Below are 20,860 nucleotides of genomic sequence, written 5' to 3'. Positions count from 1 at the left end.
TAACATGGAGGAGATAGGCGAGAAAGTCCGACTTCTCCTCGCTTAAAGTGAAAATAAAGGTACTAAATGACACCTTAGCCAAATAAAACTTAGTTTTTCAGAAAGCAGAGGCTTGTGGCTACAAAATGTGTGAATTTGATGTCTAGTGAGCAAAGATTGTGGCCATGGTGACGAGTTGAAGTGAAACTTTTGGAAATAGATTTTTTGGTTCCCGTCACTGAAGCCTTAATTGCATATCAGAGTGGCGATTACACTCACTGTCTTTGAACCCGCACAGGGGGAAGAGCTTTCATTCCTTAATATTTTTTTTGACACTGAGCTAAAGATGGGAAAAATTCCAACAAAATGAGCTAAAATTCATATCAATCGGTGAACGTATGCGCGCGCAGCGTGTCTTGGAAAAAGGTGCTCGTTTGGAGTTGATATCCCATTCATTCCTATGGGTTTTTCCTTCCTTGAATTTTGGGTGGTTTTTTGGGAATAGCGTCGCCATGGTAACTGGGAATTCTTATAAAAATAATAGCGCAGCGAGTCAGAGCGAGCCGCATCGTTTGATACCTCATTTGTCCCGGTGCGATCTACGGTTCGGGCCGCATTTTTGCGGAAAAGTCGGTGGAAGAATAAAAAAGAAAAAGAAAAATAATAAACCCTTTTCTAGGGTGGATAGTAATATGTGCCTGCTTGCTCCGCAAGCAGCAGCTTCGCTGCTGCTTGCTCCGCTTAGCAGGCCCATAATAAGAAGAATAATATTAAACCCTTTTTTCTAGGATAGTAATATGTGCCTGCTTGCTCCGCAAGCAGCAGCTTCGCTGCTGCTTGCTCCGCTTAGCAGGCCCATAACTAGAAAAATTCCCGCGGAAATTTTGAATGGGCCTGCTAACTCTTGCAACTCTTTTCAATGAGCTGAACAGTTTAAAATTTCAACCGTTGAAATCGCTCAAGAAATGTGCAAGTTAACCATAATCTACTAAAAGTATTACTGCCCCTTTAAGAAACATGCACATTCACGCGCATACATTTGATTTTAACTAACATTTCAATGAGCTGAACAGTTTAAAAATTCAACCATTGAAATCGCTCAAGAAATGTGCAAGTTAACCATAATCAAGATCAAATAAAGTATCTTACTGTCCCTTTAAGAAATATGCACATTCACGCACACACATTTGATTTTAAGTAACATTTCAATGAGCTGAACAGTTTAAAATTCAAACCATTGAAATCGGTCAAGAAATGTGGAATCTACCATAATTAACAGTATCTCACTGCCCCTTTACAAAACATGCACATTCACGCACACACATTTGATTTTAAGTTGTGAGGAGACGTCACGCACCAACACTCCATTGATTTGTATAGGATTACGCTCACCTCAAACAAAAGCCTCTCGCGACTTAACGGTTGAAGATGCAGATTCCAGAAAAGGCTCGTTAGAACGGCAAGGGTTTGGGGAACGCGAGCATGTTCTCAGTTTTTTAATCGGATGAAAAATGACCAAATGAGAGCAGGTTGAAAACTTATGATTGATGGAAAATGAAGAGGCAAAAACGGCGAAAATTACATTGAAAAGAGATCAAAAATGTGCGACTTCTCCTCGCTTAAAGTGAAAATAAAGGTACTAAATGACACCTTAGCCAAATAAAACTTAGTTCTTCAGAAAGCAGAGGCTTGTGGCTACAAAATGTGCGAATTTGATGTCTAGTGAGCAAAGATTGTGGCCATGGTGACGAGTTGAAGTGAAACTTTTGGAAATATATTTTTTGGTTCCCACCACTCAGACCTTAATTGGGTATCAGAGTGGCGATTACACTCACTGTCTTTGAACCCGCACAGGGGGAAGAGCTTTCATTCCTTAATTTTTTTTTTGACACTGAGCTAAAGATGGGAAAAATTCCAACAAAATGAGCTAAAATTCATATCAATCGGTTAACGTATGCGCGCGCAGCGTGTCTTTGAAAAAGGTGCTTGATGTGTGATTTTGTCTTTCCTTTTCCCATTCATTCCTATGGGACTTTTATTTGGGAGTTTTTTGGGAATAGCATCGCCATGGTAAGTGGGAATTCTTAGAAAAATAATGCCGCATCGAGTCAGATCGAGCCGCATCGTTTGATACTTCATTTGTCCCGGTGCGATGTACGGTACGGGCTGCATTCTTGCGGAAAAAACTGTGGAAGATTAAAAAATAAGAAAAATAAGAATAAAAAAAATAAACCCTTTTTCTAGGATAGTAATATGTGCCTGCTTGCTCCGCAAGCAGCAGCTTCGCTGCTGCTTGCTCCGCTTAGCAGGCCCATAATAATACTAGAAAAATTCCCGCGGAAATTTTGAATGGGCCTGCTAACTCTTTTCAATGAGCTGAACAGTTTAAACTTTCAACCATTGAAATCGCTCAAGAAATGTGCAAGTTAACCATAATCTACTAAAAGTATTACTGCCCCTTTAAGAAACATGCACATTCACGCACACACATTTGATTTTAAGTAACATTTCAATGAGCTGAACAGTTTAAAATTTAAACCATTGAAATCGGTCAAGAAATGTGCAAGTTAACCAAAATCAACAGTATGTTACTGCCCCTTTAAGAAACATGCACATTCACGCACACACATTTGATTTTAAGTAACATTTCAATGAGCTGAACAGTTTAAAATTTCAACCATTGAAATCGCTCAAGAAATGTAAAAGTTAACCATAATCAAGATCAAATAAAGTATCTTACTGCCCCTTTAAGAAACATGCACATTCACGCACACACATTTGATTTTAAGTAACATTTCAATGAGCTGAACAGTTTAAAATTCAAACCATTGAAATCGGTCAAGAAATGTGGAATCTACCATAATTAACAGTATCTCACTGCCCCTTTACAAAACATGCACATTCACGCACACACATTTGATTTTAAGTTGTGAGGAGACGTCACACACCAACACTCCATTGATTTGTATAGGATTACGCTCACCTCAAACAAAAGCCTCTCGCGACTTAACGGTTGAAGATGCAGATTCCAGAAATGGCTCGTTAGAACGGCAAGGGTTTGGGGAACGCGAGCATGTTCTCAGTTTTTTAATCGGATGAAAAATGACCAAATGAGAGCAGGTTGAAAACTTATGATTGATCGAAAATGAAGAGGCAAAAACGGCGAAAATTACATTGAAAAGAGATCAAAAATGTGCGACTTCTCCTCGCTTAAAGTGAAAATAAAGGTACTAAATGACACCTTAGCCAAATAAAACTTAGTTCTTCAGAAAGCAGAGGCTTGTGGCTACAAAATGTGCGAATTTGATGTCTAGTGAGCAAAGATTGTGGCCATGGTGACGAGTTGAAGTGAAACTTTTGGAAATATATTTTTTGGTTCCCAGCACTCAGACCTTAATTAGTCACGCTCTAACTGATGCAAGAAAGGCGACTTTCACCCCTTTGCTCACTGTCTTTGAACCCGCACAGGGGGGAGAGCTTTCATTCCTTAATTTTTTTTTTGACACTGAGCTAAAGATGACAAAAATTCCAACAAAATGAGCTAAAATTCATATCGGTCGGTTAACGTATGCGCGCGCAGCGTGTCTTTGAAAAAGGTGCTTGATTGGAGTTGATCTCTTTCGGATTCCCATTCATTCCTATGGGACTTTATTTGGGAGTTTTTTGGGAATAGCGTCGCCATGGTAACTGGGAATTCTTATAAAAATAATAGCGCAGCGAGTCAGAGCGAGCCGCATCGTTTGATACCTCTTTTGTCCCGGTGCGATCTACGGTTCGGGCCGCATTTTTGCGGAAAAGTCGCTGGAAGAATAAAAAAGAAAAAAAATAACTAGAAAAATTCCCGCGGAAATTTTGAATGGGCCTGCTAACTCTTTTCAATGAGCTGAACAGTTTAAACTTTCAACCATTGAAATCGGTCAAGAAATGTGGAAGTTAACCATAATCTACTAAAAGTATTACTGCCCCTTTAAGAAACATGCACATTCACGCACACACATTTGATTTTAACCAACATTTCAATGAGCTGAACAGTTTAAAATTTAAACCATTGAAATCGCTCAAGAAATGTAAGTTAACCATAATCAACAGTATGTTACTGGCCCTTTAAGAAACATGCACATTCACGCACACACATTTGATTTTAAGTAACATTTCAATGAGCTGAACAGTTTAAAATTCAAACCATTGAAATCGGTCAAGAAATGTGGAATCTACCATAATTAACAGTATCTCACTGCCCCTTTACAAAACATGCACATTCACGCACACACATTTGATTTTAAGTTGTGAGGAGACGTCACGCACCAACACTCCATTGGATTGTATAGGATTACGCTCACCTCAAACAAAAGCCTCTCGCGACTTAACGGTTGAAGATGCAGATTCCAGAAATGGCTCGTTAGAACGGCAAGGGTTTGGGGAACGCGAGCATGTTCTCAGTTTTTTAATCGGATGAAAAATGACCAAATGAGAGCAGGTTGAAAACTTATGATTGATCGAAAATGAAGAGGGAAAAACGGCGAAAATTACATTGAAAAGAGATCAAAATAGTGCGACTTCTCCTCGTTTAAAGTGAAAATAAAGGTACTAAATGACACCTTAGCCAAATAAAACTTAGTTTGTCAGAAAGCAGAGGCTTGTGGCTACAAAATGTGCGAATTTGATGTCTAGTGAGCAAAGATTGTGGCCATGGTGACGAGTTGAAGTGAAACTTTTGGAAATATATTTTTTGGTTCCCGTCACTGAAAGCTTAATTGGGTATCAGAGTGGCGATTACACTCACTGTCTTTGAACCCGCACAGGGGGAAGAGCTTTCATTCCTTAATTTTTTTTTTGACACTGAGCTAAAGATGACAAAAATTCCAACAAAATGAGCTAAAATTCATATCAATCGGTTAACGTATGCGCGCGCAGCGTGTCTTTGAAAAAGGTGCTTGATGTGTGATTTTGTCTTTCCTTTTCCCATTCATTCCTATGGGACTTTTATTTGGGAGTTTTTTGGGAATAGCATCGCCATGGTAAGTGGGAATTCTTAGAAAAATAATGCCGCATCGAGTCAGATCGAGCCGCATCGTTTGATACTTCATTTGTCCCGGTGCGATGTACGGTACGGGCTGCATTCTTGCGGAAAAAACTGTGGAAGATTAAAAAATAAGATTAAGAACTAGAAAAATTCCCGCGGAAATTTTGAATGGGCCTGCTAACTCTTTTCAATGAGCTGAACAGTTTAAACTTTCAACCATTGAAATCGGTCAAGAAATGTGGAAGTTAACAATAATCAACAGTATGTTACTGCCCCTTTAAGAAACATGCACATTCACGCACACACATTTGATTTTAAGTAACATTTCAATGAGCTGAACAGTTTAAAATTTAAACCATTGAAATCGGTCAAGAAATGTGGAAGTTCAACACAATCAAGTATCTTACTGCCCCTTTACAAAACATGCACATTCACGCACACACATTTGATTTTAAGTTGTGAGGAGACGTCACGCACCAACACTCCATTGATTTGTATAGGATTACGCTCACCTCAAACAAAAGCCTCTCGCGACTTAACGGTTGAAGATGCAGATTCCAGAAATGGCTCGTTAGAACGGCAAGGGTTTGGGGAACGCGAGCATGTTCTCAGATTTTTAATCGGATGAAAAATGACCAAATGAGAGCAGGTTGAAAACTTATGATTGATCGAAAATGAAGAGGGAAAAAACGGCGAAATTAACATGGAGGAGATAGGCGAGAAAGTCCGACTTCTCCTCGCTTAAAGTGAAAATAAAGGTACTAAATGACACCTTAGCCAAATAAAACTTAGTTTTTCAGAAAGCAGAGGCTTGTGGCTACAAAATGTGTGAATTTGATGTCTAGTGAGCAAAGATTGTGGCCATGGTGACGAGTTGAAGTGAAACTTTTGGAAATAGATTTTTTGGTTCCCGTCACTGAAGCCTTAATTGCATATCAGAGTGGCGATTACACTCACTGTCTTTGAACCCGCACAGGGGGAAGAGCTTTCATTCCTTAATATTTTTTTTGACACTGAGCTAAAGATGGGAAAAATTCCAACAAAATGAGCTAAAATTCATATCAATCGGTGAACGTATGCGCGCGCAGCGTGTCTTGGAAAAAGGTGCTCGTTTGGAGTTGATATCCCATTCATTCCTATGGGTTTTTCCTTCCTTGAATTTTGGGTGGTTTTTTGGGAATAGCGTCGCCATGGTAACTGGGAATTCTTATAAAAATAATAGCGCAGCGAGTCAGAGCGAGCCGCATCGTTTGATACCTCATTTGTCCCGGTGCGATCTACGGTTCGGGCCGCATTTTTGCGGAAAAGTCGGTGGAAGAATAAAAAAGAAAAAGAAAAATAATAAACCCTTTTCTAGGGTGGATAGTAATATGTGCCTGCTTGCTCCGCAAGCAGCAGCTTCGCTGCTGCTTGCTCCGCTTAGCAGGCCCATAATAAAAAAAATAAACCCCTTTTCTAGGATAGTAATATGTGCCTGCTTGCTCCGCAAGCAGCAGCTTCGCTGCTGCTTGCTCCGCTTAGCAGGCCCATAATAATAATATTAAACACTTTTCTAGGGTGGATAGTAATATGTGCCTGCTTGCTCCGCAAGCAGCAGCTTCGCTGCTGCTTGCTCCGCTTAGCAGGCCCATAATAAACCCCTTTTCTAGGATAGTAATATGTGCCTGCTTGCTCCGCAAGCAGCAGCTTCGCTGCTGCTTGCTCCGCTTAGCAGGCCCATAATAAAAAAAATAAACCCCTTTTCTAGGATAGTAATATGTGCCTGCTTGCTCCGCAAGCAGCAGCTTCGCTGCTGCTTGCTCCGCTTAGCAGGCCCATAACTAGAAAAATTCCCGCGGAAATTTTGAATGGGCCTGCTAACTCTTTTCAATGAGCTGAACAGTTTAAAATTTCAACCGTTGAAATCGCTCAAGAAATGTGGAAGTTATAATCAACTAAAAGTATTACTGCCCCTTTAAGAAACATGCACATTCACGCACACACATTTTATTTTAACCAACATTTCAATGAGCTGAACAGTTTAAAATTTAAACCATTGAAATCGCTCAAGAAATGTGGAAGTTAACCATAATCAACACTATGTTACTGCCCCTTTAAGAAACATGCACATTCACGCACACACATTTGATTTTAAGTAACATTTCAATGAGCTGAACAGTTTAAAATTCAAACCATTGAAATCGGTCAAGAAATGTGGAATCTACCATAATTAACAGTATCTCACTGCCCCTTTACAAAACATGCACATTCACGCACACACATTTGATTTGAAGTTGTGAGGAGACGTCACGCACCAACACTCCATTGATTTGTATAGGATTACGCTCACCTCAAACAAAAGCCTCTCGCGACTTAACGGTTGAAGATGCAGATTCCAGAAATGGCTCGTTAGAACGGCAAGGGTTTGGGGAACGCGAGCATGTTCTCAGTTTTTTAATCGGATGAAAAATGACCAAATGAGAGCAGGTTGAAAACTTATGATTGATCGAAAATGAAGAGGGAAAAAACGGCGAAATTAACATGGAGGAGATAGGCGTCAAAGTCCGACTTCTCCTCGCTTAAAGTGAAAATAAAGGTACTAAATGACACCGTAGCCAAATAAAAATTAGTTCTTCAGAAAGCAGAGGCTTGTGGCTACAAAATGTGCGAATTTGAGGTCTAGTGAGCAAAGATTGTGGCCATGGTGACGAGTTGAAGTGAAACTTTTGGAAATAGATTTTTTGGTTCCCGTCACTGAAGCCTTAATTAGTCACACTCTAAATAGGCGACTTTTCCCCTTTGCTCACTGTCTTTGAACCCTCACAGGGGGGAGAGCTTTCATTCCTTAAAATTTTTTTTGACACTGAGCTAAAGATGACAAAAATTCCAACAAAATGAGCTAATTTTCATATCGGTCGGTTAACGTATGCGCGCGCAGCGTGTCTTTGAAAAAGGTGCTTGATTGGAGTTGATCTCTTTCGGATTCCCATTCATTCCTATGGGACTTTATTTGGGAGTTTTTTGGGAATAGCGTCGCCATGGTAACTGGGAATTCTTATAAAAATAATAGCGCAGCGAGTCAGAGCGAGCCGCATCGTTTGATACCTCTTTTGTCCCGGTGCGATCTACGGTTCGGGCCCTATTTTTGCGGAAAAGTCGCTGGAAGATAATATAAAAATAATATTAAACACTTTTCTAGGGTGGATAGTAATATGTGCCTGCTTGCTCCGCAAGCAGCAGCTTCGCTGCTGCTTGCTCCGCTTAGCAGGCCCATAACTAGAAAAATTCCCGCGGAAATTTTGAATGGGCCTGCTAACTCTTGCAACTCTTTTCAATGAGCAGTTTAAAATTTCAACCGTTGAAATCGCTCAAGAAATGTGGAAGTTATAATCAACTAAAAGTATTACTGCCCCTTTAAGAAACATGCACATTCACGCACATACATTTGATTTTAACTAACATTTCAATGAGCTGAACAGTTTAAAATTTCAACCATTGAAATCGCTCAAGAAATGTGCAAGTTAACTAAAATCAACAGTATGTTACTGCCCCTTTAAGAAACATGCACATTCACGCACACACATTTGATTTTAAGTAACATTTCAATGAGCTGAACAGTTTAAAATTCAAACCATTGAAATCGGTCAAGAAATGTGGAATCTACCATAATTAACAGTATCTTACTGCCCCTTTACAAAACATGCACATTCACGCACACACATTTGATTTTAAGTTGTGAGGAGACGTCACGCACCAACACTCCATTGATTTGTATAGGATTACGCTCACCTCAAACAAAAGCCTCTCGCGACTTAACGGTTGAAGATGCAGATTCCAGAAATGGCTCGTTAGAACGGCAAGGGTTTGGGGAACGCGAGCATGTTCTCAGATTTTTAATCGGATGAAAAATGACCAAATGAGAGCAGGTTGAAAACTTATGATTGATCGAAAATGAAGAGGGAAAAACGGCGAAAATTACATTGAAAAGAGATCAAAATAGTGCGACTTCTCCTCGCTTAAAGTGAAAATAAAGGTACTAAATGACACCTTAGCCAAATAAAACTTAGTTTGTCAGAAAGCAGAGGCTTGTGGCTACAAAATGTGCGAATTTGATGTCTAGTGAGCAAAGATTGTGGCCATGGTGACGAGTTGAAGTGAAACTTTTGGAAATATATTTTTTGGTTCCCAGCACTCAGACCTTAATTAGTCACGCTCTAACTGATGCAAGAAAGGCGACTTTCACCCCTTTGCTCACTGTCTTTGAACCCGCACAGGGGGGAGAGCTTTCATTCCTTAAATTTTTTTTTGACACTGAGCTAAAGATGACAAAAATTCCAACAAAATGAGCTAATTTTCATATCGGTCGGTTAACGTATGCGCGCGCAGCGTGTCTTTGAAAAAGGTGCTTGATTGGAGTTGATCTCTTTCGGATTCCCATTCATTCCTATGGGACTTTATTTGGGAGTTTTTTGGGAATAGCGTCGCCATGGTAACTGGGAATTCTTAGAAAAATAATGCCGCACCGAGTCAGATCGAGCCGCATCGTTTGATACCTCATTTGTCCCGGTGCGATCTACGGTTCGGGCCGCATTTTTGCGGAAAAGTCGGTGGAATAAAATATAAAAAAAATAAAAATAAACCCTTTTCTAGGGTGGATAGTAATATGTGCCTGCTTGCTCCGCAAGCAGCAGCTTCGCTGCTGCTTGCTCCGCTTAGCAGGCCCATAATAATAATATTAAACACTTTTTTCTAGGATAGTAATATGTGCCTGCTTGCTCCGCAAGCAGCAGCTTCGCTGCTGCTTGCTCCGCTTAGCAGGCCCATAATAATATTAAACACTTTTCCTGGGTGGATAGTAATATGTGCCTGCTTGCTCCGCAAGCAGCAGCTTCGCTGCTGCTTGCTCCGCTTAGCAGGCCCATAATAAACCCTTTTCTAGGGTGGATAGTAATATGTGCCTGCTTGCTCCGCAAGCAGCAGCTTCGCTGCTGCTTGCTCCGCTTAGCAGGCCCATAATTAGAACTCCTTGGCCTTACAAATATGTTTTAGAGGTTCTAAATTGCGTGCAATAAACTAGTTTACACAGTAAAATCTCGTTTCCACCGCTGGCATCTACTCTTCTCTACTCTACTCTACTCTACTCTACTCTACTCTACTCTACTCTACTCTACTCTACTCTACTCTACTCTACTCTACTCTACTCTACTCTGCATTTAGCCCCGTCTCCACCAACAAATCTACCTGGCTCTGCTCTACTCTACTGGCTTTTTCTGGCACCTGCTCCTTTGCGGGCATTAAGTTTGGACTAACGTGCAGAAGGTTCATAGTTGGAACCATTATCCACAATATCATTTATTATTTACTTTAAAAAAAAAAAGATGTTCCTCAGTAGACATATACACAAAATCATGTATATCACTATCCTGTTTTTTTTCTCATGCTCTTCTTGTTCTTCTAGATATTCTGGCAGATCAGAGCAGTCCTCTGCTACAAGACCCTGACATGTTCAGCAGCTACCCAGGCATGCAGTACTCAAGCATGGAGCCAAGCGTGCCCACGCCATACTACTGCAATCAGAACTACTATCCCCAGTACAATGGAGAGGACTGGTACTCTCACACTGGCCTGTATGAACTAAGGAAAACAACACTGGAGGTCAACTATGGCGGTGATAGGGAGGATGTCTCTGCTGTCATGCCTACTCTGTGCAAGAGGGCCCGGCATATGTCACAGAGTGGACGCATGAAAGGGGAGGAGCTATGTGTTGTTTGTGGAGACAAGGCGTCCGGCTACCACTATAATGCTCTCACCTGTGAGGGCTGCAAAGGTGAGAGTACAGAATTTGTGTATTTCTGGATGGAGATGAGTGTACAAGTAATTCCACACTGCCAAATTAAACAATGTTAAGAGTGCAGGCTCATCATTTGACAAAGAATAGGTTCAGGTCTACCTCCTCCGCTTTCTGTGGTGCTAGGTTCCCTCTCAACTTTCTAGAGCACAATACAAGAGAAACATGAGCTTTGTTGCATTAATGCCTGCCATTGTGCTGAATCTTCTGTGTCAGAATGTCCTATAGCTGTTTCATAGTTATCCTCTGTGTCCGCGTGCGTGTGCCTGTGTTTAATAATAACTTTCTAAACATGGATTTTGAGTACAGTGGAACCTCGGAGTTTGAACGTCTCGAAAGTCGTACAACTCGGACTTCAACCAAAAAATCTGAGTAAAAAATGCCTCGGAGTTTGAACTCATTTTTGGAGTTCGAACACCCAAAGCAAGCTAAGCTGAACGTACCTTGAAAACGGGTAGCCGAGTGAAACCGAGCAATGCCGAATGCTCACGCTGCGGTAGTTGAGACGGCTCATTTCCAGTCAGATCGTGAATAAAAAGACAACAGTGCCAGTGGCAGCAAAGAAAAACATACAGTGCTACAAACCAAAGTGGAATTAGGAAGGAGATTATCGCGCCGTTGTAACTACCGTGACTACTTCTGTAAATACTGGCACGAGGACCCCGCTTAGCTGTTCAACAACGTGCCTGACGTTAAACAACGCACGCAAGGACCACTTAGTAGTCTAACAATATGCCCAATGTAAAATAAACAAACTCAGCACTGAACTAAAGCTAGCATTAACATAGCATTTATCATCCGCTGATGCCATCACACCACAACAGGTAAGGTAAGGTATTTTTATTGTTTGAATACTGTACTGTACTGTAAATGTATAAAACATTAATAGAAATTAAAATAAGAATTTTCTGTTTTTGGAGCTTGGGAACGGATTAATTGCATTTACATTATTTCCTATGGGAAAAAAAGTTTTTTTCAACCAAAAATTCACTATTCATTTCCAATGCCATAATCAATATAACATACTTTGTTTTTACCGCTATATTGTTATATTTGAAATTCCAAAAATTCAGCTGTGCACCTTGGAAACAATTTTCAACATGACAAAAATTACCATTCATCAAAAATTCCAAATTTTCACCATTCAAATGCTGTACCCACAAATAATGCAAAAATTACTTTTTTTGTTTTGTTTTGTTTTTCTCCTATAATTTTTACTCTTTCCTTCTTCTTTTTTAAAACTGATTCAAAACATTCAAACTTTAAACTGATCAGTTCATCCCTACGGCATTTTTTTCTTCAAAATTTCAAACTAAGAGCTAAAAAAATTTATATTTTAGTTTTTCTCCTCTCATCTCTACATTTATTGACTGATTCAAACCATTCAGCTGATACCACCAATCTGTTGCCCACAGGCACCAGGTAGCCCCGAAGCACCATATGAGCAGCTACTGGGCTTGTCCTGAAATTACTGTAGCTCACCAGTGAGGGGACATTGAGACAAGTGATCATTTCAAACTGCAAATATTGGCAGAGATTTATAGGAAAAGTGTTGCATTTTGAATTGATTTATATCTGTTTTGTAATTATTGTGAGAAATCATCATTATGAGATAAGAAGAAATATCTCTCAGCTTCAATAAGTTTAGTCAAACTTAATCCAGAGAGTATCTGTTTTCCCAAACCTCGTAGTAGCATTTGATTGCTAGTTGACAGTTGAGCAGGAACTGGCTTTAGCGTATTGAACGGACACACCCACAACGTTTGACAGCGGACGCAATGGCATGATTTCTCATGATTTTGAAACCTCAATTTATACGTTTTTTATGACATGAAAATTTGGCAGGTTTGTTACTACACTCAGAGTAGTTTCACTTTACAGGGACTTTAAACAATTAGGCTGTGTCTTATCTCTGAAGAACAAAGTACAAAAGCAAAGTGATTGCCTTCATAACTGAACTTTTCCCTTTGTCCACCATATTAAGGTTTCTTCAGACGGAGCATCACAAAGAATGCCGTGTACAAGTGCAAAAGTGGAGGTAACTGTGAGATGGACATGTATATGCGCAGGAAATGCCAGGAATGTCGACTCAGGAAATGCAAGGAAATGGGCATGTTGGCAGAGTGTGAGTGTTTTTCTGTTTGTCATCCAAAGGTTGTTTTTAGAGAAAGTAAAAACATATTTTCCAGAATAAATGATCAAATACCACAAGAATAGTTAGTCAAGACCTTCTTTGTTGAACTTTGACTTTAATATTATGTTAAGAATTTATAGTCACTTTTTACAAAGATATTCTTGTAGGATTGTGACTTTTATACCCCAAAAAACAAATTTTTAAGATGACACTTTTTTTCCTCTCTAAACAATGTGAATTTGTCATTATTCGTCAACTCTTTTTAATTCCTATGACATTTAGGGGTTTTAATTAGCATTAGAATGATGAGTTCCTTAGAAAATTGTCTCCTCTCTAAATCCTCAGAACTAACATTTTGTTTTTGGCATCACCATGCATACTCTAGAACTGCTATTACAAAAGACAGTTATTCTAAATGCTGCAACACCTTCTAATCTCACATGGCCTGATTAATTTAACACTAGTAATGGAAGTATTGAATGTCTCACACACGTTTGTCACACAACAAAAAAAGGCTCGCTCGGGCACCACTGTCACCACCACTACTTACTGTTTTTCACTTGATTGCTACAGCAAGAGCAGAGCACGATCCTATAAGAATGAAGCAGCGTTTCACGGTCATGCTTTTGCCCTTAGTGTGGATACATCTTGCCAGACTAAGAAATTTACAATGAATTCGTCCATATTCAAAAACCAAACTGATTTTATGGCCTTGAAGCTTTAAAGCTTCCTTTCCTGTCGGCTGCAGGCTTGCTTACCGAGATCCAGTGCAAATCTAAAAGGCTAAGGAAAAACACAAAGGCCTCTCCAGGACAGTCGACTGGAGATGAGACTGAGGCAACAGACAGCAAACAAGTTACATCAACCACCAAATTGTCAAAGGTACCGATATTTTACTTACTCAAAACTAAACAAAAAACAAATACATTCATCATGTAAAGTTTGCACTGCTAATTCCTAGCGTTTCTCCACCTGTTGGTTTCCAGGAAAAAATTACTAAAGAGCAGCAGGCACTCATGAAGGCCATTGCAGACGCCTACAACAGACATCAAATTCCTCAAGAAGTGACCAAAAAACTGGTATAGTGCTTTCATTTTCTTTTTTCTTCTTTCTTTTTTTTTTAACAAATGCTCTTAAAATGTTCTTAAAAAATAGAAGCTTTTTAGTTGATTTTAATGTCATCTTAAATGATTGCTGTTTCCCCATGCTAGCTACAAGAGGAGTACAGCGTGGAGGAAAATTTTCTCCTTTTGACAGAAATGGCAACAAGTCAAGTCCAAGTTCTGGTGGAGTTTACAAAAAATATCCCAGGTTTTATTCTTCTAAATGAGACAGTATCTGCTTTAGTAATGCTAAGAAAGACCAAAAAGAAAGAGGTACTAATTGTGTTTTTTCCATGTCTCTTCTCCAAGGTTTTGTGTCTCTGGATCATGAGGATCAGATTGCTCTGCTTAAAGGTTCAGCAGTAGAAGCCATGTTTCTGCGCTCTGCTCAGGTTTTTAGCCAAAAGATGCCCAGTGGACACACTGAAGTCTTAGAGGAGAGGATACGTAAGAGTGGTGAGTCCACAGAAGTAGTATGTTCGTCTGAATGAATTTCTTTCAGGAGTTTATTGGGACGTATTTAGATTAAATTGACCCCAAAAAATTACTTTTACAAATGTTATCCTTCATGAATCTATTGATGCATCATCTTATTATTTGCGGCCATTGGAGTGAGATCCTTCATGTGCATAATTCATCAGCTGAGACGCACATCTTGGTGACCTGTTGATCTCTCGCCGGGTTTTGGTTACACTGGGTCACATACTCATACTGGGTTCTGTTTCATTCTGCGTCCGTGCGTGTGTGTGTGTGTGTGTGGGGGGGGGGGGGGGGGGTGTGTGTGTGGCTGTCATTGCTGGCAAGACAAAAGGGTCAATAAAGAGTGAAATATTTGTGAGAACTTTAGGATAGGTTTAAAGGCAAACAACATAGTAAACATTAATAATAATAAAAATGTGAGAGTGAATAGTTGTTTTTTTGTATGAGCCCTGTGATTGGCTGGCAGCCAGTCAAGGATGTACCCCACCTCTTGCACCACAAAGCTTTTTATTTATGCGAGCCGAGGTATCAAGTTGGACAGCTGACAGAGTGACAGCAGGAGAACGTCACTGGCTCCCTCTGCACTGCTCAAATGTGATTGGTGGTCAGCGGACATTCATACAAAAAGGCCAGTGGAGAAGAGTGAAGGAAGCAAAGCTGTCTGAAGAGACCATTGTTCCTTATCCAAACATCAGTAGTGCTATTGTCCAAATGTGTCTCTCTCTTGGGCCCTGCTGGCATTTGTGAATGAATAATGATGTGTCCAAGCAGACAGACATCTTTTTTTAAACCAGTGACTTTCAAATAAAGTTATTTTAACATACAATAGCATTGATTTTAAATTGTAACTTTGGAGCAAGAGATTCATTTAAAAAGAGAGACTGACACTTGGACTACCCATCCATCCATGTTCTGTACTGCTATTCCTCTTTGGGATTGTGTGTGAGCTGGAATCTTTCCAAGTTGATTTTGGTTCATGTGATTACCTTCATTAACTCATTCACTGCCATTGACGGCTATAGACGTAAAAAAATTATATTTCTATTAGTTTCACATTTTTTCCCACTTTTGTCATCAAGAGTATGAAAACCTAGAATTTGTTTATTGTACATTTAGAACAGATATAAAATTTGTGATTAATTGTGAGTTAACTATTGAAGTTATGCGATTAATTACAATTTTAAAAATTAATCGTCTGACGCCCCTCATTTTTAATAATATTTTCTTTTTTTTTAAATTAGGAGCGTCAGGCGATTAAATTTTGTAATTGTAATTAATCACATGACTTCACTAGTTAACTCAAGATTAATCACAAATCTGTTCTAAATGTACAACAATTTTTTTCTAGGTTTTCATACTCTTGTTAACAAAACTGGAAAAAAATGTGAAACTAATATAAATAGTTCAAATAAATTTTTGACGTCTCTAGCCGTTAATGGCAGTGAATGAGTTAAAGGGGAAGTCACCCCCCCCCCCCCCCAAAAAAAATCTTGACAATAATATGTTATATGTGGCCTCACTAGTCTAAACATGACATTCTGATTCATATTACATTTGTGGAATATGAGTTAAGCAGCAAAATCCCGCCATTTTTATCCATCTCAGGTAGCGGCCATTTTGCTACTTGCTGTCGACTGAAAATGACATCAATGTTGCTCAGGGCTCTGGTAACAACCAATCACAGCTCAGCTTCAGAAAACAGGCTAAGATGGACAAAAACGGTTGGATTTTGCTTCATTACTCATTACACCAATGTAATATTAATCAGAATGTCAATTTTAGACGAGTGACGTCACATATAACATATTATTATCAATAAATGTTTAAGGTTGACTTCCAATTGAAATCTTGTCAATTTGTTGTAAATGGATGTTTATTTGCTTTGTCAAATCAGCTTTTTGCCCTTGTATAACTGCATGTTTTTGTCATTCAGGCATTTCAAAGGAGTTCATCACACCAATGTTTAACTTTTACAAAAGTATCGGTGAACTCCACATGTTGCAGGAGGAGCAAGCCCTCCTCACTGCCATAACCATCCTGACACCAGGTGAGTGCCTGTCGACTGATCCAAACGCAGCTTTCTTGTGTCACAAAGTTCAACATTCAAACGTCTCAATTAATAATAAAATCTACTGTAGATCGACCTTACGTGAAGGATCAACAGGCTGTAGAGAACCTGCAGGAAGCCATGCTGGACGTGTTGAGGAAGCTGTGCGTTTTGCAGCATCCGCAGGAGGCTCAGTACTTTGCACGTCTGCTGGGCCGCTTGACCGAGCTGAGAACACTCAACCATTATCATGCGGAGATGCTTACGTCGTGGAGGATGAACGATCACAAATTCACACCGCTCCTATGTGAGATCTGGGACGTGCAGTGAAAGGCCGCATGGGATGTAACATGGACATTTTCAAAAAAAAAAAAAAAAGAGTCAAGGTCCACAATGGTGTATATGAACTGGTGTACATATACTTCAAGTAAACTCCTGTACAACTATTTTGATTGATAGTACCTGATTGTCCTCAACAAGTAAAAATGACATTGCCTATTTGGCTGCTTCGCATTTTTTGGACTGTAAGTCGCAATTTTTTTTTCATTGTTTGGTGGCTCCTACAACTTGGGTGCTACGCGTTTAAAGTTCAGACTTGCACCCAAAACCCTCGTTCCCTAATCGCGTTGACGCCGATAAATCACCTAATAGTTGACGACAAGGCCTACTTCGTACGCTTATGTTTCTTCTTCTACCTTCTTTTGGCGGTTGGCAAACACTTTTGGTCCACTACTGCCACCTTGTTTTGTATTTAAAATTTACAGGACTAAAAAGCACAATAACAGATCTTTGGCCACAATGCAGCGTGGGATTTTAGTTAAAGCAAAACATTTTAAACTAAAAGTTAAAAAGTTCCATAGTTAGAAGAAGACGCTTTCATATCCAACTGGAACACGTTCACTGCCATCAAACGATCGGGGAACGGGTATTTTGGGTGCAAGTCAAAGCTCTACTTTTCTTGGCCTTAGTTATTATAAAATAACACCCCACCAACAACAACCCCCCAATTAACCAATCACACGTGTTTTTGGAATGTTGAATGCAAAATCCATGTGATGCAGATGTGTTAATCACTCAACCAGTGTGCTGCCCATTGAGAAACTGTTTTGTTTTTAAATATGTATATATTAAATGTAGTGTTATGGCTATTGTGACTTTCTATTTATTACAAATCTAAGGTATTTTAATTTCTGATGTGGTTATATGAGCTTATGTTTGTTTGCTTTTTTAGCAGTGAAATGGCAGATGCACAATATTACCAATTGTATATCAAGTGTTAACTATTAACCTACTGTATATAGAAATTACATAGCTGGTTAAAATATTTTTTTATAGCTGACATGCTCCGTAGCTCTAAATTACTGTACCATTTTTTTATTGTCAAGAAATTACAAATTATGAAATAACTTGTTGATTTTCAATGTTTAATCAGGCATCAAATACACATATCACTATAAAAAATAATAAAACAAGAACATCTTAGCTCATAAAAGTCCCTCATATTCACCAACTCACAAAAACAAGTAATAACTATACACATTTTACATGATTAGGGTTATGCTCTTACAGCGTTTTAAGTAAAACTCAAAACATAGGCTACACTATAAATCAAATTTGGTCTCATATGGTCCATGCACTGTGCACGGCATTTTTTGAAACATATCGAAATATCTGCTAATGTCACAGCACCACCTCGTGGAGATACACGTTAATGAACAACCCACAGGAATTAATCTTTGGTCAGTTATAGATACATAAATATATACACGTTGCAAAAAAAAAGAAGAAGAAAGAAAACAGTAAAACACTTTTGTTACTACTTGTATAAAGTTGTTGTTTTTTTGTTTTGTTTTTTAACAGTGATGGTGGCATTTACAGTTTGGTTTCTGTCCTCATTTATGTGCGTGTGGCTTCAGGATACACCAAGAAGCCTGAGAAGGTGGTGTACCTCCCCTGGTTGCTGTACACAGCGTAGCGATGATCGTGCTGACTGTACAGCCACACAGTGTCGCCCCGGCGAAGGGACAGCATCAAGCTCTGACTCTGCATCTCTCGCCTCTTGGATGTGTCGTCGTCAAACACCATGGCCTGCACCACGCCATCCCCAGTCATCAGCTTTACAGAGACAGCCTTACGAGGGTGTTTCCCCACCGTGAACGCAAAATAGTAAGCCCCCGGGAAGCGGCATGTGAACCTGCCTGAGGATTTGTTAAAATGCCCCCCGATGTTGACGAATTCCACGTCGAAGGTCAGAGGTGACTTGTGATGCTGCTTGCCTATAAACGTGGATGTCCGTGCCACAGAGAAGGCCGATCTGGGCTGCTCCAATGGCGGATGTCTGACCCGAGATTCAGCCTGAGGGGGACAGTGAGGGTGAGGAGTCAGGTGGTTGCTGATGTAGCTGCTTGAAGAGGTGTCAGGATAGACGAGGTAACCGGAGAAGCTGACGTAAGGGCCGACATTGCTGTACAAAGCATACTGAGAGCTCTGCTGCAACAGTAACCACACTGTGTCCATTTCTTCCAATGCGATCATGATGCTTTGGCTTTGAACTTTCCTGCCCTTCTTGCGGTAGTCATCATACACGATTGCCTGCACCTCTCGCCCGTTCTTCACCAGAATGACAGACAGCATTTTATTTGGGAATTTCCCCATTGAGAAGGAGAAGTAGTACACTCCTGGGAGGCGGCATCGGAAGTAGCCAGTATCTGGATTGAAATCCCTTCCGATGTTGACCAAGAGTTTGTTAAAAGTCACAACACTCTGTTTGCCTCCCACTATGCTGCTGGTGCGCGTAGCAGAGAAAGCTGAGCGCTGACTTGGTGTCACTGGAGGGTTATGCAGGGGTGAGACTGGGCCACAGCAGGTGATTGTGATCAGTAAAGCTGCAAGGTAAATAGGTGGGCACCATTCTGCTGAAAAGGAAAAGACAAAGACACAAAGAGCAGGTTTAAAGAATCGTCCCACTTTGGTTGAGTCACATGCCGACAGTGCTTTGACGTGTCCGATTGGGTAAAGACCTACAATATTGCAGCTTAATGTCAATCACAAGAAGAAAGACTGCAAACTAATTGAATTGATGTGAGCAGTAGCGCTTCCATAATATGGCCGATACTGTCTGTGCTCTCTGTGAACACATGGGACTCAATTAAGTTCTGCTTCATCTGCTCCTGTGTGAGGTGAACAATGGACATTTTTAGGAGAGTTTGGTGAGGCGGGGTGGAATGGAATGACCGGGTGCAACAAATGAAAGTTTGTTTGTTTTTTTACATGAATTTTTCATTGACTTATTAGAATTATAAAAAAATAAAAAAAATAAAATGTGTTTCTTGCCAAAGACACATTCACAATTGGTTTAAAGGCACAATACCTTTTAAATAAATAAATAAAAAATAGTGCATATAGTGACCCAAATGAGGATAAGTAGCTTTGAAAAAAATGAAGGAATTAAATTTGGACAAATGATCAAAGGTATTTTAAGATCAGTAAAATGTTAATAATTTCATGACAAGATTAGAAACCTTTTTGATCCTATAATAGGAATGGTAATTTCACATTTCACTTGACTTCCCTAGCCTTGTTCCTTTTATATACATATTTCACAAAAATCCAATTAACTGTCTGAAGCAGTAAGAGGTGAATAGGACTAATATTCTGGTTCATAATTACTCGGTGGGCTGCGGTCAAATATGCTTTCCATTAAAAAACAAAACAAGGGAAGAAATAATAAAGAAACTAGCACCGTGGAAATAACTTAACCAGGTCGATGTTAGACTCAACAACTTGATATGGGCGTTCACCTATCATCTAATAATGCCACAATAATTGTCATCCTGCAGAAACAAATACAGCTCAACATTCTAACTTTTTTAAATTTTTATAAAAGACAGAATTTCACAGATTTTTGTGATTACAATCCGTCTGTCATGACATGTTGTTGTAGTAAATGACAACATTCTTGATAAAAATATAAAACTCACCTGTTGAGCAATGCAGCGTATGAATTCCTAACATATTTATATTTGTAAAAATAACAAAGTTCCAAAGAGGTGATTGTTGGCCAAGTGCTAATGTCCCAATAAGTTCTCATAACAGGCCTGAAGTGCAAACGGCTGTCCTTTTGTCTGCATGCATTTGTCAAGAGGAGGAGCTCCACACCATCCTCCAATCTTTGGCCTGCTGAGCATAAAAAAGGTCAAATTGAAGGACAATCTTTCATCCCCCTATTTGCCTGCAAAGCTGCAAGTCTAATTCACCCTTTGTTTTG

At 39.6% G+C, this 20,860-nt stretch overlaps 2 protein-coding genes and 1 long non-coding RNA gene across 8 annotated transcripts in view; 1 reads left to right on the top strand and 2 right to left on the bottom strand.

The window, feature by feature from the left end:
• LOC147175974 (uncharacterized) overlaps positions 1 to 11,451 on the bottom strand; it is a 131,724-nt gene extending 120,273 nt beyond the window's left edge. The window contains exon 1 of the long non-coding RNA XR_015094601.1: positions 11,273 to 11,451. This is a non-coding gene — a long non-coding RNA (uncharacterized LOC147175974). The remainder of the gene's footprint in view (positions 1 to 11,272) is intronic.
• nr1h4 (nuclear receptor subfamily 1, group H, member 4) overlaps positions 1 to 17,739 on the top strand; it is a 140,270-nt gene extending 122,531 nt beyond the window's left edge. For 4 of the 5 annotated variants that reach the window (XM_086073816.1, XM_086073818.1, XM_086073815.1 and 1 more), the window contains 8 exons: positions 10,440 to 10,808; positions 12,814 to 12,954; positions 13,682 to 13,845; positions 13,950 to 14,042; positions 14,175 to 14,274; positions 14,376 to 14,522; positions 16,480 to 16,593; positions 16,685 to 17,739. In XM_086073816.1, coding sequence (XP_085929942.1) covers positions 10,440 to 10,808; positions 12,814 to 12,954; positions 13,682 to 13,845; positions 13,950 to 14,042; positions 14,175 to 14,274; positions 14,376 to 14,522; positions 16,480 to 16,593; positions 16,685 to 16,923 — 1,367 coding nt within the window. In that variant the 3' untranslated portion in view covers positions 16,924 to 17,739. The remainder of the gene's footprint in view (positions 1 to 10,439; positions 10,809 to 12,813; positions 12,955 to 13,681; positions 13,846 to 13,949; positions 14,043 to 14,174; positions 14,275 to 14,375; positions 14,523 to 16,479; positions 16,594 to 16,684) is intronic. The other variant, XM_086073819.1, reaches the window with a different exon arrangement.
• A 270-nt stretch (positions 17,740 to 18,009) lies between these two features.
• c1qtnf13 (C1q and TNF related 13) lies at positions 18,010 to 20,706 on the bottom strand. 2 transcript variants are annotated; one of them, XM_086074000.1, is made up of 2 exons: positions 20,574 to 20,706; positions 18,010 to 19,505 (listed from the first exon to the last, which is right to left on the bottom strand). In XM_086074000.1, exons 1-2 carry the CDS (start codon positions 20,605 to 20,607, stop codon positions 18,490 to 18,492), a joined length of 1,050 nt encoding a protein of 349 aa, XP_085930126.1. In that variant the 5' UTR covers positions 20,608 to 20,706; the 3' UTR covers positions 18,010 to 18,489. The 2 variants fall into 2 exon arrangements, with proteins under 2 accessions (XP_085930126.1, XP_085930125.1); XM_086073999.1 differs by having other exon boundaries at positions 18,010 to 19,508; positions 20,574 to 20,703.
• Positions 20,707 to 20,860: the final 154 nt, after the last annotated feature.

This window comes from Leptonotus elevatus, chromosome 4 (assembly GCF_054856555.1).
Source record: "Leptonotus elevatus isolate MCC_2025b chromosome 4, RoL_Lele_1.0, whole genome shotgun sequence".
In the NCBI taxonomy this organism is placed as follows: Eukaryota; Metazoa; Chordata; class Actinopteri; order Syngnathiformes; family Syngnathidae; genus Leptonotus; species Leptonotus elevatus.
Note: the sequence above shows the minus strand (reverse complement) of the source record. Positions and strands in the feature narration are given on the sequence as shown.

Excerpts from the sequence above, each read along its gene's own strand:
- c1qtnf13 (XM_086073999.1), bottom strand. The coding sequence starts at position 20,607 with ATGTTAGGAATTCATACGCTGCATTGCTCAACAG. Across the intron at positions 19,509-20,573 it reads TACGCTGCATTGCTCAACAG|CAGAATGGTGCCCACCTATT; the intron begins GTGAGTTTTATA and ends TTTCCTTTTCAG.